Genomic DNA, 16,962 nt, shown 5'->3' with positions numbered 1-16,962 from the left:
CATAATTAGGAACTCTGATCAGATCGTTTAGAGCAACTTTTAAATGATCTGGTAGATCCAGTAATTACATGCCTCTCTCTTTGGGTAATTAAAATAAAAGCAGCTGAGCCACTTTTAAGGTTCACTGGAGTTTTAGTGACACATTTAAGCGTCTTTATCTGGTCATTTCTTTTCCGTAGGCTGTGTATGACCTGACATGGGAGATACTGAAGGAGATTTTTGCTGAAGACCCAAATACTGATCAGCCTCAGTGGGTCAAACCACGCCAAGTCAAGTCCTCCTCCATTCACAGAGTCAAGACGTCTGGAGACATCAACAAAATTCAGGTAAAGTTCTGCAGCAGATACCAAATATCCTGTGTGGCTTTTCTATACATGATTGTTTAATTAGACCACTTCAGGAAGCATATTAGTGTTTACAAGTAATAACACACTTTATCATGCATTAATTCTGATCTATTGTAAATGGTTTTTTTTTTCCTTTTTTAATAATGAGTGATCTGTTGGAGGTGAGCTATACTACTGTGTTGTTTATGCAGCCTTTTGCACAGCACCAAACCACAGCACCACCCAGTCTCAGTTTTCTATATTTTGAGTGACACTTATTTTGATATATTTTTGCTTATTTTGCATTTTAAGACTTTAAGACCTGAGATAACCTAAGATGATTTTTTCCCCCGCTTTAATATGCTGCACAGGAATTTGTCACAGAAGAAGTGTTGAAACTGTACGGTCTGACACAAGATGAGAATCAAAAGACCGACTGGCAGAAAATGCTCAAATTTGGCAGGAAGAAGCGGGACAGAGTCGATCACATACTGGTAGGACTGAAATATTTTATATTTCTGCGTTGTTTGAAATTGTGGGTGTTTGAAACATAAAATATTACACTCGATTAAAAAATCCTTTTTATATTCTGCTCTGGGTTGAAACCAGTTTGCCTCTCATGTATTGTTAATTTAACTTCTTAAAAGTGTCTCTAAAAAGTGACACATTTTAGTGTCTTTAAAGTGTCTCTATAAACCTATTTTATTTTTTGCTATTTTGTACAAATTTAAATTTGATATCAAAATGTTTCTACATTTAAAAGTAGAGTCTTTAATCCTTATTGATTAAATTAAATTGTGGAACATAATTTAGTCACAAACTTCTTCTTCATTGTTTGAAATAGTTGTACTGCTGTTATGCAAATTAGTAAAATAGTTATGCTTCCATCAGCAGCTTTTCAACTTGCTCAGACAGGCCAAAGCTTTTGTTTAAACCTTTTCACACTCAGCTCGAAAGGAGAAAAGTGGCTAATTTTTTTTATCATTGACAGCATTTTGTAAGCTCAGCAATTGAATTAAAAATGAAAAATGACTGTTAACTTGGGAAGTTTTAATCTGCACTGTTCCCACTGGTTTTTCATGTCCATATGAAGGTATTTGTCTGAATATTGTGGGAAGTTTTGATCTGCACTGTTCCCACTGTAGACGATAATTACTTTATACCTAGACTTGGGCAAAACCAGCACATGCTCAGTTGAATTAAAAATGAAAAATGACTGTTAACTTGCACCCTGTTGTGGTTTATCATGAAACCAGATATGATGATTAAGTTACTACAACAGGATGCAATATGTAAATTTTACATCAAAACAGGAAGATTATGTTCTGGTTTTCTCTCTTAGTCTTTCAAGTTGAGCCTGTTTTTGTCTGTCAGGTCCAGGAACTCCACGAGGAAGAGGCCCAGTGGGTTAACTACGACGAGGACGAACTGTTTGTCAAGATTCAGCTGGCAGACAGCATCTTTGAGGCTTTGCTGAAGGACACTGTAAACATTTTCACACTAATTTCTGACAAGAGAGCCAAAAGAGGAGCTCTCTCCTGACCGCCCGGATTTTAAAACATGACTTCTTGCTCAGTCCTGGTGTCTCCTTGCCACTGTGAAATTCAAACCTAACTCTAAGACTTCATCTGATCATCTTCCAGTAGGAACTCTCTGATGCCTTCAGTTCCACTGTTTTCTTACAGCTGAGCAGACTGCGACTGTAGCTTTTACTTGCTGAATTTTCCTCCACTGTAGTTTTTGGTTTAATTTGTTTCACACACAGAATGCCTCTTCAGCAACCCCTGCCTTCCTAAACCACAGAGCCACCCAGTCTCAGTTCTCACCTCATTGACTGGTCATTTTATCCCTCCCAGTTGAGACTAATTGGGGTGGACTGTCCCATCAGAAACTCCATGAGTGCTGCTAAACTAGTTGTTCCACCGTGGATCTAAATGTACTTTCCACATAGAAGAACTATGTATTAACTGAACTTATGTGAAATATTTAAAAAAAATAGCAATAGATTAATAATTGAATTAATAAAATTGCATAGCGCTGTCTGTTATTTGATGATAAGCTTTGGTTTTTCATGTCCATATGAAGGTATTTGTCTGAATATTGTGGGAAGTTTTGATCTGCACTGTTCCCACTGTAGACGATAATTACTTTATGCCTGGACTTGGGCAAAACCAGCACATGCTCAGTTGCACTGAAGACAGCAGAAAATGGTTGGAAGGTTTTAGAGTTATGGTAAAGGCAGTGCAACACACCATGGACGTGAAAACCCTTACATGTCTCAGATCAGACTGCATTGTATTGGCACATTAAAAAAAAATCTGATCTATTAAGTGTTTTTTGCCTTCTTAATTATTTATTTTAAGGAAATGCTTGATTGGTGGAGAAAACAAAATTTGAAATGTAAATGGTTGTCAACATGCAGAGAGGACATATTTTTAACATTGTATAAAGAGAATCTAAAGTTGTTATTGAAGCACAATTGAAAATGTGAATGTGAATATAGCAATACATTATGTTAGAGGAATCAGAAGAAGAACGGAGAGAAACTGTTTTAATCCTTGAAGCTGTAATGTTACTAATTAACTAAGGCTGTCTGACCAACTGCTGTCCAGTTACTTAGTGCAATCACTGTGCCCCACCTTCATACTGGATGTACATATTTGGTGTGGATTTCGACCTTGAATGAAAATGCCTCTATGGAGTCTTTATTATAGTAGGTTTTTGTGCAAGCTAATGAAGCTGTAAAATATGCAAGTGGGACACAGACGACTGGCAGCAGGCTTGACTTGATAACTGATCAATTATGGAGGAGTACTGAAATGCTGGATATGTGAACCTTTCTTCTTCCTTCAGCCAATTTGTTTTCTCCAAACATAGAGAAACCTCTCCCGCCACAAATAACTTGTGATTTTGTAGCATCATGTGTTTTCCTGCAAAATTACTGCATCTCCAGACAAGCCTTATATAGCACCTTGTTTGTTCGCTCAGAGAAAATTCTCCATTTTCCATTTAAGTGCCTCCTTGCGTTTAGTACTCTGTGTGTTGATCTCTCAACATCCTCTGGACCTGTTTTCTTTGAATGTGTCGTTTCTCGTCTGTATTCTACCATTTTTGCAAAAGAAACCTCCAAACGACTGCTCTTCCTAGTTTCCTGTTCTCAACTTTCTGCCTTATCAAGAACATTTTTCATATCCCTGTCATTCCCCTGCGCCTCAGCATGAGCCAAACGCTGTCCGAGAAAGTCTAAAAGTTGCCGTCTTTTTGTCGACTCACTCTTACTGACGTACCTTAAGAAATGAGCCGACAGTCCACTCATGAGTGACTCCAGCCAGCAGCACGAGTCACTGCGCTGATGCCTCTGAGCACATCCAAGGGCTTATTTGTATTCTCTGGCTTTGGTCAAACAAAACTCTGTACAGGCTCTGTGGCGTGTGTTGCAGAGCTCTCTAATCCTCATTGACTGTTTAGAGTGGAAGTGACCTTAAACTGAGTTTTCTATCTTTTTTTTTTTGTTCAATTGGTGTATAGTTAATGTATAAAAAGACCAAAACCATTTGATACCAGAATCGCCATGCTGTAAAAGTCTTTATCTGCTCTATAGGCATGTTATTTAATTTTGACACCTGCAGGATGTTCTGGAAAACCCTGGAAATGTCCCTTTTAATTGATTGTGTTTGGGATGAAGTTAATTTCCCGTCTGTATCTATGCAGTATTTTTTCATCTTCAGTAGTTTTGATGTACAAACCAAGCAGCTTTTAAACCCCTGATGAAGTTGTCGCGTCGGTTTTGGTCTGAGGTCAGTTTTCTTCATAACAATGTAGTGTAGCTGTAACCCTTAGAAAAACAAATTGGTTTCATAACATTAAAAATAAAAACAATTACATTGATTCAACATATTTATCGCAGTAACTTAGCATAGATCCCTCCCTCCCTACCTTTGGAAATGTTTGTGAATATTTATAGTGTCTTGCGAGACGCTGATGGGTGTAAATACTCTGTCGATCCAGTTTGACCCACTGTTACTGTAACCTGAACGATTGTTGTAAAATACTGTTTACTTTGCAAATATGTACATAGTATATATTTGTTAACTAAATAAAATTTGAAACTGTAAATAAAGCTTTCACTGGTTTCTACATGAACAAGTTGTGCCGTCTTGTTTTCTGCTGGGTGCAAAAGTAATTACCTCAAGTTCTTTCAGTGCCGACAGCCAGCGCAGGGCTTTGCCCTCCATGTTTACTTTCGCAACTGAACTCGGATGTTGTGGTTTGTCTGCTGGTTTCTGTAAAACCCAGGATTACATGTTGTCATTGTGGCGTTGTACCAACTTGTTTTAAAGGCACAGACCATCTTATGTGGAAACGGAGCATCAGTTAGTTTAGTTAAGCGCTGTAAATGGATTTTATTTAAGTTTCCCTTTTTTGTGTGAGACCATGAATATGTTATATTTTTCTTCCTAAATTAAAATTGCATTTCACTGACAAACATCAAGTGTCTTTTTATGGTAAAGTATGGATACTTCCAAGTAAATTTGCTGCAGGTGTTTACTCTAAGCTTGAGTTAATCTTTTAAAATTGGGTTTCTATAAAGAAAAAATAAGATTTTAAAATGAATCCTGCTGTGTTGTGTACATGTGTAAGCAGACTGAACTGAATTAGCTGATTGCTGTTCAAACTGAACAGCTGTAAATAGATTAAAACTGGCTTTAAAATAATGAAAGCTATAATTTTTTGTTGAAAACCAGCAAAAACTACATTTTGGCATCTTGCACCACCTTAGGCAGAAGCTAGCATGAAAACAGAAATATATCTCAAGGTCAAACCCAGGCTGAGTTTTTCTGCATGAACCTTGGATTTTTGAAAACTTTGGGTTTTTAAAACCTATGGAGAAAAGTTATTGAAATTATCTAATGTCTTTCCAGTTTGTCAGGCATAGGAGACACTGGCACAGGGTGGCATTTATGCAAGAACCAGTAATAATCGAGCCTCTTCATTAACTTGAACTTCTCCAAATATGTAAATCAACATTCTCGAGGTTCGCCTTATTTCACTGGTTCTGGCTCATTTTGAACTCCATGTTGCTTTTCTTGTCTGGTACGTAGTTTCATGTTTATATTTCTGAAAAGATAGCCCCAGGGGGACTTGGTTATTTGAGATGTACTTGTGGTGGTATGACTTTGTCCTTGTGCAATTCCTTGCATCATTTGTGTTGCGTAGGCTGAGTGACAATGTTTTCCCTGAGTAGTTGCGGTGATATTGATCTCTGTGACATGACGCGTGCAAATCAACCATGGGGGTCCAAGAGTCCTACGTGTTCAACAGCAGTTCTTGGTCTTTATCCACTCAGATTTTGCCAAACTGTTTCAGATTTTTATAGTATGCATTTTTACACTGCCTGTTTTTCCTGTTTTCATCGTGGGTTTGGCACAAATGGCACAGGGTGGAAAGAGACCAAGATTTTTTTTAAAAAGAATAAATAATGTTAGCTGTTTGAACAGGTTTTCTGTTGCTTTGTTGAATGCATTGCAAATGTTTTCCAGGTATTTTTGATAATTTAGAACATTAAATTATCAGAAGAAGGATAAGATCAACCCAAAATGAACATCTTGTCCAGATTACTAATGCTCTAGCACAAATGTATACAAAAGATTAGGTTTTATTGAGTTTTGTTAACTTTTGCAATAAATTGTGTTCAATCTGAATAAACTTAATAGCAACCTAGAGTCATGCAAATTGGTAGCATAAAAACTGAATTTCTGTGTGTCAAGAAAAGTGTTAAAACCTTTTAGTTTAACAATAAATGCAGGGATTTTGTGCAATTGGTTTCCTACTCTTAGTCACTGAGCATCTGAAACACATGTTCCCTCTTCCTTGGGTAAAACATGTTATTTTTAATAATAAAAATAATCTGCTGCGTCAGTCTTCACAGTGTGCTTCCTGTGTGCGTGAAGCACCGTGTTTCTTCCACGTCGGTTTCACCGCGCCTTCACCTAATAGTTTATCTCTGTTTTATCAGAGACGAGTGGAAGGGGAGAGCCTGTCTCTGCTGCGCTGTGGGCTTTGGCACTTCGCTCGGCAGTGGGAGGGCCCACTCAGGGTGCTGACCTTAAACAAACAGTGGGCAGAACAAGTTGAGTGAAGTTTGTGACAGTGGTTCAGAGAGTGTCGCAGCTCGGAGTCTCGGCTAGCGGTGCAGCTGTTGCTCGGATGAGGAAGATGGCGCGGCGCTGCGGCCGTGCCACGTCTCGGTTTGGTGAAGAACACGAGATTTCTGTCAGCATGACAGCGACTGCAGCCTTTTTCTTCTGCTTGTGTCTCGCTTTTCCGCCTGCCGCCGAGGCCGGACTGTACACGGCTTCCGACCAGATCGTGCTCTTGTCAGAGCAGAATGTGGGCTCGGTTCTGGTTAACTCCTCCGCTGCTATGGTCGTGGAGTTTTACGCTTCATGGTGCGGACACTGCATCTCATTTTCTCCCACTTATAAAAAGCTGGCCAGAGACATCAAAGGTGGGTATGCATCTGCTGCTTGTTTCACCCGGATGCACAGAATTTTTACACAATAATATTATTCTGACTGCCTGGTGTAATGGGCTAATGAGCTTTCATGTAACTTTTTCTTAAATAGTTTTTAATAGTAAGTGCACAAAATTAAACTAGACATACTTTGAGATATTAAATGAACGAACATTAATGCAATCCTGTTTAGATGTTGCAAAATACTATTAGAATACAATTAATATTGTTGTTCTACATTTACCTACAGTGATGATACGAAGCCAGCCGAAGGTATATGCGGAATATGGGGCTGTTTGTGATCCCTTTATTGACAGGGGGGCAATTAGAAATTTTTCTACACAGCATGTTAAAATGTGCACATTTTCTGCTGTGTAGAAACATTAAGTGCAGTGCAGAAATAGCAGCTGTTTATATAATAGTATTCTCACAAATCAATACAAAATTAGAGATGGCAGTTTTTTGTTTTTTTTAAGATGGTAAATGTCCATTTTGCTCCTGGCACAGCTTTAATTACTCACTAGCTGCTGCTTGGTTCATACAAAATAGAAGCACAAAGAAAGTTAGGTCTATGTACCAGGAGTAAGCTATTAACTGCTCACAACTTCACCATAGAACTCCATTTGAAAGAAAAAAAAATGCGGACCCTGGTTCTGGAGAACTGGGGTTTGAGATTAAGTGTTGATTTATCTTTCAGTCATTTCTTAACTTCTCCATGCACAAGTCAAAAAAAGAAAAACACAACTGAAAAAAACACAAGAAATAGATCAACAATAGTTAAATTCTTGTCAATGACAAGAAAAATCTTGTTTTGATTCTTAGATTTTTTTTAAAAAGTGATTCAGCACTGGTGTTATAAAGATGGTGTGTTGGCTGTTGGACGATGAGGTTAACTTAAAGTAAATCACATTCTGTTTATGGTTCATTCAGCCATGTCCCTTAGCTCTGAGGTGGGTACTATAAAAGCAGTAAACTAAAAACAGAGGCAGCCCAAAGTTAAATGAGATCCTGAGTATATATATATATATATTCATATATATATGATATGTCTGTCATATGTGAAGATATGTGTGCAACTTTTGTCAGCAAGTCCAGGGAGACTTTAGTTTATCTTTGCCTTAAGTAGCAGCAGCAAAGTTTTCTTATTTCATGCACCGGCTCTGCTGTTGGTCATATTGTACCTAAGCAACGACTCCCAAGTCCTTGAAATACAAAGTTTACAATGTTTCTTTCAGCTCCCAACATTACCATTTGGATAACACAACCTTCTCTTCTGCTTCAGATTTTTTATTGAGAAGCTTCTTTCAAGTGTATTTTTCAGTCAGATAAGCTACTGGAAAGTTTCAGTGAAATATTTAGTGCTAAAAATTCATAATTCATTCTTTCAGTCTTTCTTTGGACTGGATTTTCTTCTACCAGCATGGCATCTGCTGGTGCAGCAAGCTGTTGTTGTCTGTCTGTTAAGTAGAGCATGTGATCTAATTAAATAGTTTTTATTCTGGGCTCTATTGTGACTCTAAATAACATCCTGTCAAGGCTGTTTCTGTAGCTCATTTACAGAAGAGTGAGAGCAAATAATATAATTACAGTAATGGGTAAAGAATCTGATGAGGCTGGAGTTAGTGTGTTGCCACTGACAGCTTGTTTTGTAGGAATGATTAAAAAACTTGAGAATAATTTATTGACATGTAGGCATTATTAAATATCTGAATATTATCTTACTACTTTACATTGTTTTACTTTTTGGTTACATTTATGTCAATGTACAAAGTAGAAAAAAATATTAATAGGTTAATGTTCAGGCTAGTATTACCAATGTGCTGGTTATTGATTCAGTCTCTCATTCATTTGGCTCAGACATTAAAAAAATGTCAGATGATGTAATAACTTGTTGCTGTTTTTTTGTCAAACATGATACACTAAAACTAAAATGGAAATGGTTAAACACATTTTAGGAAAACCTTTATGCTGACAAAGTCCTCCACTCAGCTTTAGGTCCTGACTCCACCTGTGTTTTCTCCTCATGCCTCCAACTTCGGGTTGATGCTTTACCCAACACCGAAAGATTTTCTTTCTGTCCAGACTCCAGTGTTATGCAGAAATCTGGATGAAAGTAGGATGGCTCACTCATCCATCTGTTGTCTGCATTGCCGAAAAGCAGCCTTGCATCTGTTTGACATATTTCCCCTCTGTAAAAGTCCTTTTTTAATCAGGAAAAAAAAAACTTGCAAATGCTGTTCCAGACGACACATCATCACCAATATATGATAATGTTTCCTTTTTAGAGAGATGTGGCTCCAGTGCTTATTCTTACATAAGAAAAGATAAGATAATTTGCCCTGAAAAAGAGCAGAAAAACCTGATTGTGATCTGCTTATGTTTTGTGGTGTGAAATGTGATGAAATTTTCCATTTAACTTTGAGGTGCAGCAGCAACAATAGCCTTGAATTCTTGCTGGCTAAGCCAGGATTTCTGACGATTCTGAGTTATTTATTTCTGACATTTTATCTGAAGTTTTATAGTGTATGCTATGTTTTTATGCATTTAGTACTTTTTTTTTTTTAAATGTAGGAAGTGTGGAAAGATCAGTTGCAGTCAGTGATTGGATCATTTCTCAGCATGACTTATCAGTTCCTGTGCAAACGTACAGAGTCAACACAGTGCACAGTGACTCCGCACTAACTGTTTACTGTTCCTCTCTCATTTTCTGTCTCTTGTTCAGAGTGGAAACCAGCAGTGAACATGGCTGCTGTAGACTGTGCTGCTGACGAAAATGTAAAAATTTGCACGAAGTACAAAATCAGAGGATATCCCACCTTAAAGGTATTTAAACTGCCAGCACACAGCCACACAAAGTGTTTCTTTATTTGGTTTATTTTTTATTTTTTTTTTAGTAAAACTACAATTATGTCTGGGTTACAGAGATATACAGAACCCACGCGAGAAGTCAATGAATTTTGTTTTTATTTATGTATTTATCTAAGACTCACAAAACTCCATACAATGCAACTATTGTATCTAAAGGCGTTAAGGGACAAAATGACTTCAGAGGATCAGAGCAAAATGAGTGACATATCTGCTAGAAAGCAGAAATGTCTGTTCCAAGAGATGCAAAAGATGCAGAACGTCGGATGCATGAAGGATTAGAGAAAATGAAAAAAGTCAACCAACCAGATGTAAAGTTAATAAGAGCTAAAAAAAAAAAAAACCCACAAAAAAACAACTGCAGAATTGGCTGTATAAATACAGACATAAAAACCTGAATTAATAATTGACACCTTTTAATTGATAGAATACCAAGTTAAAGCTACGTTCAAAATTAAAAGAAAATTAAAAAAATTATTTTAAAGCATATCTACAAGAGAAGTAGTAAATCGAAAAACTAGCTTCCTGGCATTTCCTGCATTTGTGTGTCTTGCTGTGACATGCTAAGATGCATTATTTTGGTACTAAAGTATTTAAAACGCCTCAGTACATTTCTTTTTTGTTTTCCAAAGCAGTCATAAAATCATTAATTTCCACATTTAGTTTTAACTTTCTTGTGAACTTACCTTTTTAAACATTCATGTCTTGAATTTTCTAGATTTTCTCTGCAAATAATCGGCATTCCGCGTCACTTTATAAAATATTTTTATGTCAGAATACAGAAAGTGTGTAGTTTTATTTTTATGTATTTTTAGGATTGTTTTGGAATATTTATTACCATATCTCTTGAACAGATAGTAGTCTGTTGAGTATCTTTACATTCTTACTTGAGAAATGAGAGATAGTTTTGTGGTGACTATGATCAGATTGTTTATGCAGGATTTACAGATCTGTGGTGATTTGGAACAGAAAAAAATCCCACCTCAAGCGTCTGTGTTTCGCAGTGTCTTGAGCTTGTCTGCAGCAGTGTGTTTTAAAGCCTCTGCTCTGCGTTGTCCAGTGAAAACCAATGAAACAAAGAGGTCCTTCTGTTTGTGCTCACGGTGCAGCTTTAACATCTGCGACTCATTTTAAGCAGGAGGGATTTGGGGGTCACGGCGGGCAGCGGGAGAAGCCCCTCCTCCTTTGTGAAACTTCAGCTGGGATCTCTTGTGGTCACATGCGAGGGTCGTATAATCTGCTCTAACTTTTTTTTTTTTTCTTCAACTTTACAGTTCTTCCATGCCAACTCATCTGCAAATTCATTAGGGAAGCCCTACAGAGGTACTTGTACTCACACTGAAACAAATAAAGGAACATTTGTTTGAATCTACTTTTAACATTGAATAGTCCATCTGGATGCAGGACTAAATATTATACAAGTACCATATTTAGATAAAACAGATTAGCCTTTACATGTTTTTACATTATGTTCAGTATTCATAATGTCGTTGCCTAACAGGAGAGTCGTTTGTTAGTCTTTCTGTTCAGGGAGTCTCCTCTGTGTCTCGGTGAATTATAATCCAGCTGGAGTGCCTGCAGAAAACCTTCACAGCTTGTTGATTTCAGGTTTATCCCGTGATGTTCAAGAACTCCGCCACATGATCATAGACAGTCTGGAGTCTCCTGGTGATCCCTGGCCCCCCGCCTGCCCTCCGCTGGAGCCCACCAGGTAAACACAAGTGTATCTTAACAATGGTATCAAAACATGTTAAAGAATGTCAAGCATCTCCAGTTGCTGTTAACTTTGTGGTTTCTTTTTGAAACAACTGCGCAACAATAATAACAAAAGAGAGGAATAAATATGTCAGACTTGGTTGTTTAATTTCTCCATTTTATCATTTTCAACTTTGTTGTTTTCTATATTTTTTGTTTTTATTATTATTATTTTTAAGCTAGACCAGACTTCCCCTTTTATATTTTATATTTATTACTGCCAGACTTAATTTGCCAAAACCACAGAGAAGCCATGACACATGATTTTGTCGTTTATTTTTAAAAGTAAATTTTACAGTCCTGAGAGTTGGAATAAGCTAGAAGTCGACCAACAAGTTTCCTCTCAGCAGAGTTTTTGTTTGTTTATTTCTGCTACAAAGGCCCCCTGCTCTGCCTGGACACTCTTCTGCACAAATACAGACACAAGCCCTGCAGCCTGTGTGCAGCTCATTGTGACGATTCAGCAGGAAAACCAAGCAGGAAGTGGAGTTTATTTCTGTTCTGACCGTTAAAGAGAAACATCATGGCTCCATTTTTGTATTCCCTTTCTGGATTTGAGCTGTGACTTTCTCTTGTGGGAGGCTTAGTGTCTGATGTTTTCCTCAAGGGACATTTGTTCATAGCAGGCCTCAGGACATGTCCGCAGCTATTGTTGCCTTTCTCAGTGACTGTTGTGTGAGGATGTGGCAGTAAGAAAAGGGTTTTTACAAGATATGTGACTGAATCACATACAGTGTACATGTGGGCCTGATCAGAAATCCTTCAAGGATTTAGCCGTGATTTTATCGGTGTATTTTACTGATGACCAGGTCTCTTTTGTTTTCTCTGTTTTTCTCAGTGAAGCAGAGATCAACAACTTCTTTGAAACCAACACGGTTCAACACCTGGCCTTAATCTTTGAAAAGGAAAAATCCTACATCGGCAGAGAAGTAACAAATCGTGATGAATCTATTTATTTTTGAGCTCATGAACATGTGTTATGCAGAGAAATGAATCATTAACCCACTTGTTCTTCAATGAGTCATATATAGGCATAAATGTTATGGTAATTTTCAATCTTTAAGGCGCATTTGAACTTGTCTTTTTCAGTGTGGTATAATTATAGAAATTCAATGATTTTTCTAAAACTACAAATCACAAATTAAAATTTTCTCTTTGCCCACCAGGATCTAAATTATACTTCCAGGCTCATTTACCTCCACTAACCTTTTTGGTTATATATTTTATTGCAAGTTGCAAAAAATCCACATGATTTGTGCATCCATAAACAAAGACTTGACCTAACACCGGATACACCTTCTCGACAGATCTGATAGAGCTCATTTTTTAAACTACGAATGTATGTAATTGACGGTTTTATTAAATTAAATTGACATTTTTTTGTAGAAATAACTCTTATGTAAAGTTGCTGGTTTCCTGCCATTGATCTGGTTTTTGAGGAGAATCCAGACATTTTAAACAGAGTCGAGGGTTTAACCTTTTGGACACTTTATCCTTTCTAAAACCATAATTGATATCTGTTTTTGACAGTTATCCTGTTGGAGATTTTATCATCTGATGCAAACTGAGGAAGGGGAATGTTTGACTCAAACTTGGAATGAATTGGAAACTACTGAAAGTAGAAAAAGGTCTGACATGTTAGTGGTAGCATCTTCCCTATTTTCTTTTTTGCTGCCCCTGGTGCTGCATTGCATAAGGTATATTATAAAAATAAAGGACTGCATAACAATGTTTCCATATGTAATTGAAACTTGAACAGCAGTGGGATTTCTAACAGCGCGCTGATGCCCAAACAAAACAAATTGATACATCAAGTCAGAAATGTCCTTATAGGTAATAAGTGTGCGTTTTTCCTGCAACTTGCTAAGGTACATTTATCCAAAGAATTTTCTGACCTGTGTGGATTAGGGAAAATTCAAAATTAATTCAAACTGGTTCATTCAATTATTATTATTTTTTAAATTCTTTGCAAGTATATTCTGTATGTGTCCATTAAAAGCAGCAACAAGAGCAGCTCAAATAAATCACTAAAATTCCTGAGCTCATACAATGCAATATAACTGCATGTAAATAAAAACTAATTCAATGGATGTGTTGTATACCTCAGGTGACCCTTGACCTGCTGCAGTTTGAGAACATTACTGTGAGGAGGGTTCTGAACACGGAGGGACGTCTGGTGTCCAAACTGGGAGTGACAGAGTTTCCCTCCTGCTACCTCTACTATCCAGATGGGAGGTTCGAGAGACTCGTAGTGTAAGTGTTTGTGCAGAGTTCCTCTTATGCAACATGCTATTTTGTAATCACGTTGGACCTCAGTTTACTTCAGCAGAAGTGTATTTGTCCAAAACATTTTGGAGAAAATTTACTCAACTTTTAACCAGAATTATTGGCATCTTTTAGCTTTATATCCGAGTGTCATTTATAACTAAAAGCAGGTCAGTGATAACTCTGGAGGAGTTGAAGAGGAAACTCTGCAGGGAGAATCTGGTAACTGGAAACAATCAAATCTGGCTTTTAGAAGAATTTTAAAAAAGCTTCATGTCTCATGTTTCTCATGTGTCTCATGTGCAGTTTGCTGCAGAAAATGTAGGACACACAACCAACATGTGGAAGAAGGTGATCGGGGACGATGAGACTAAAAACAATGTTTTTCTTTGGCCTACATGCAAAATGCCATGCGCTCTGCATGATAGAAACCTAACATCATTTACAAATCTCTTATTGGAGATTAGGAAAGACTTGAGATGGGGCTAGTTCACCTTCTAGAAAGACAACGTCACTAAATTCAGCCACTGGATTAAATCATATTCATTTGTTACAATGTCTTAGATAGAAATATTCTTCACGAATATCTTGAGTGATTTGTGAAGAATGGGCAAAACATTAAATCTCTAGATGTACAAAGCAGGTGGAAACATAACCCAAAAGAGTTGCAGTTGTCATATAAAGAGGGTCTTCATAGTAATTATTCAGGGGGGCTGAAAACAAATGGACAAAGCCCTTTTTTCATTAATAAAAATCATTGAAAACCATGTATCATATTTTACATGCACTACTTTGTGTTGGTCTACCTTAATAAATTCAAATAAAATATGTTAAAATATGTCGTTAGGCAACCATATGTGAAAAAAAGCCGCACTCTGTTGAGAACCCAAACTAAAATGTTAAAGACTGTATAAACAGTTTTACTGCCCATCTGCACTTGCTCCTTGTTAGCAGTCCCCCAATGTAAATAATATTTTTAAATCATCTGAGTTTCTTGGATATTCAAGAGAAGATGGCCTCCCTCAACAGTGCAAGCTAGAGAGGAGTTTTGTTTTTCTTTTGGTTTTTTTGCAGACACTACATTTTGTTAAAATTATTTTCACACATATAAACGACGCCAACATCTTCAACTTTTTTTTTTCTAAGTTGCACAAACAAAAGTGGTTCCCGTTGTTTTACATGAAGCAGCCTTGCTTTCTGCTGAAAAGCTTTGTTGCGAGCTCATTATCTGAACCCTATTCATGAAAATACTTTTAAACATCTGGCCTCTTAATGGGATCAGAACATCAAAATCGCTGCCATTATTCACCATCATAAAGCGGCTCTGATCGTTCTTCACCCTGCAAATTCATCTGCTGTTTATGCCTCTTTGTTTGGCCGTTTCAATAACTTGGCATGCAAAGAGGACTCCTTTTTAGTTGACAAATGCAAAAAGGAAATGATTTATTGCTGATTTATTTATTCACCCTCCATCTCCCACCCCCCTCATCTCGATCACTGTACAGAAGGGAGGGTTTTTAATTTCTTGCATGAAAACAATGCCATTGCTTTTCCTGGCTTCACCTGCCAAACAAGACCCGGCTTCTCATGGCGACAGATGGCCTCCCATCATCGCTGAATATCTGATTGATCCTGGGAGAGCAGAGCTCGTCTTTGTGTGTGTATGTTATCTTGATGTGTGTGTTCGTCACATTCGTCATGCATGTAATGCGTGCTGCTCCCAGGTGAATCTGTTCGCTCTCGGCCGACCCTGACGCCTGCCTGCCCGCTGGCCCTGGGGATCAGTGGATGAATGGCTCTCCCTCCACATCTCTACACTCCCACCAGACACGCAGGTGTAATTGAGTCCCTGGCTGGAGTGAGTGAGCGTAGGGCCAGAGTATCCATCCTCCTTATTACCATCCAGCCCGAGGTTTACCGCTCTCCTTCTCTCCCTCTCTCGGCTTGTGACGAGGAGAGAAAGCAAATGGGATGGAGGGATGTGGAGCATAACACAATAACGGCCGGGCTTCCAGTTTGCAGGGTTAGCACATGGCTAAAATAATCAGCAATCTCTCTCAGTACCACCAGCACCATCTGCTCAGTGCTCAGAAACTAATCTCATAAGTGAGAAAAATGTTTGACTGTAAATTTATGAAATATAAGGTTAAATTAAAGATAACAGCATGTGTTTTACAGTTGAAGACATGTTCATAACACACACAGCAACAAGTGTTGGAACTCCTTGAGTTCTCAGATCTCAGATTCTCTACGTCTACTGCAGCCTGCAGGTTCTGAATTTCTGATGTTTTTGGGAATCTGACTGTAAGAATTTATCCTCAAGCCAAGTTCTGAGTAAAAAGGATTGTACGACTTCAACCTAATAAATATTGAATTGTGTTTTCACGCTTTCCCTTCTGTGTTGGGTGCTAAAGATTAGAGTGATGGCAAAGAGGCCTTCCAGCCTCATGGACTAGCAGTAAAGATAAATCCAAAATACAGTGGAAACCTGCAACATGCTGATCTGTAATTATAAGAATAGCTTGGAGGCTGGATGTTTTTTCCACTGATTCTTGATAGTTGTAAATGGTTCATAATTTGCCATTTATTTAATAAAATGTACATTACAATGACTCTTTTTCTTTTCTCAAAACTTATACTGCTTTGAATTATTTTTTCTTTTGCTTTTCTCATTTCAGAAAAATTATTAGCAGAAGGAAAACAATTAGGATTTATATTTGTCAGGGGTGTGAATAGATTCAGGTTTTATCGCATATATTGACTCTAAAAATAATATTTTCTTAAATACCCTGGAAAAATTAAGAAAATACAATGAAACAGTTATTTTAACACTCAGTGAAGCTCGGAGATGCTTCAAGGGTAAACATGACAGCAGGAGTATATAAACATTTTAAAGCTACAGTTTATTAGTAGTAGATCAAACTGTAAACAAAGGTTGCGTTAGTCAGTTTTCAGAAATTCAGAAATCACTGTTTATGTAATATTTTCATTTTTTATTTCAAATATTTTCTTATTTACATACAATGCAATGTATGTAAAGAAGTTTTGTTTGAACATAAAATGCTTTTTTATACAGTATACTGTATGTTATACCTTGCTGTGTAGTTACATGGTATAAGAGCTTTAACATCTGTATAAATGTAAAGTTTTATACATTTCCAACAATTTAATGTATTGGCAATAGTAAGTTGTTGACATTTAATGTAATTATTCTTAATATTATAACACTGGAAGTGA

At 37.3% G+C, this 16,962-nt stretch overlaps 2 protein-coding genes across 3 annotated transcripts in view; both read left to right on the top strand.

Annotated features, from left to right (window-relative positions):
• cep350 (centrosomal protein 350) overlaps positions 1 to 4,469 on the top strand; it is a 36,852-nt gene extending 32,383 nt beyond the window's left edge. For both annotated transcript variants that reach the window (XM_032571397.1, XM_032571396.1), the window contains 3 exons: positions 180 to 326; positions 698 to 820; positions 1,701 to 4,469. In XM_032571397.1, coding sequence (XP_032427288.1) covers positions 180 to 326; positions 698 to 820; positions 1,701 to 1,868 — 438 coding nt within the window. In that variant the 3' untranslated portion in view covers positions 1,869 to 4,469. The remainder of the gene's footprint in view (positions 1 to 179; positions 327 to 697; positions 821 to 1,700) is intronic.
• Positions 4,470 to 6,321: 1,852 nt separating this feature from the next.
• Positions 6,322 to 16,962, top strand: part of qsox1 (quiescin Q6 sulfhydryl oxidase 1) — a 30,234-nt gene continuing 19,593 nt past the window's right edge. The window contains exons 1-6 of the mRNA XM_032572622.1: positions 6,322 to 6,834; positions 9,563 to 9,663; positions 10,980 to 11,028; positions 11,314 to 11,416; positions 12,299 to 12,389; positions 13,568 to 13,713. Of these exons, the coding sequence (XP_032428513.1) occupies positions 6,534 to 6,834; positions 9,563 to 9,663; positions 10,980 to 11,028; positions 11,314 to 11,416; positions 12,299 to 12,389; positions 13,568 to 13,713 (791 nt within the window). The 5' untranslated portion in view covers positions 6,322 to 6,533. The remainder of the gene's footprint in view (positions 6,835 to 9,562; positions 9,664 to 10,979; positions 11,029 to 11,313; positions 11,417 to 12,298; positions 12,390 to 13,567; positions 13,714 to 16,962) is intronic.

Source organism: Xiphophorus hellerii, chromosome 9 (genome assembly GCF_003331165.1).
Source record: "Xiphophorus hellerii strain 12219 chromosome 9, Xiphophorus_hellerii-4.1, whole genome shotgun sequence".
Taxonomy (NCBI): domain Eukaryota; kingdom Metazoa; phylum Chordata; class Actinopteri; order Cyprinodontiformes; family Poeciliidae; genus Xiphophorus; species Xiphophorus hellerii.
The sequence above is the reverse complement of the archived record's forward strand: the minus strand, read 5'-3'. Positions and strand labels throughout refer to the sequence as shown.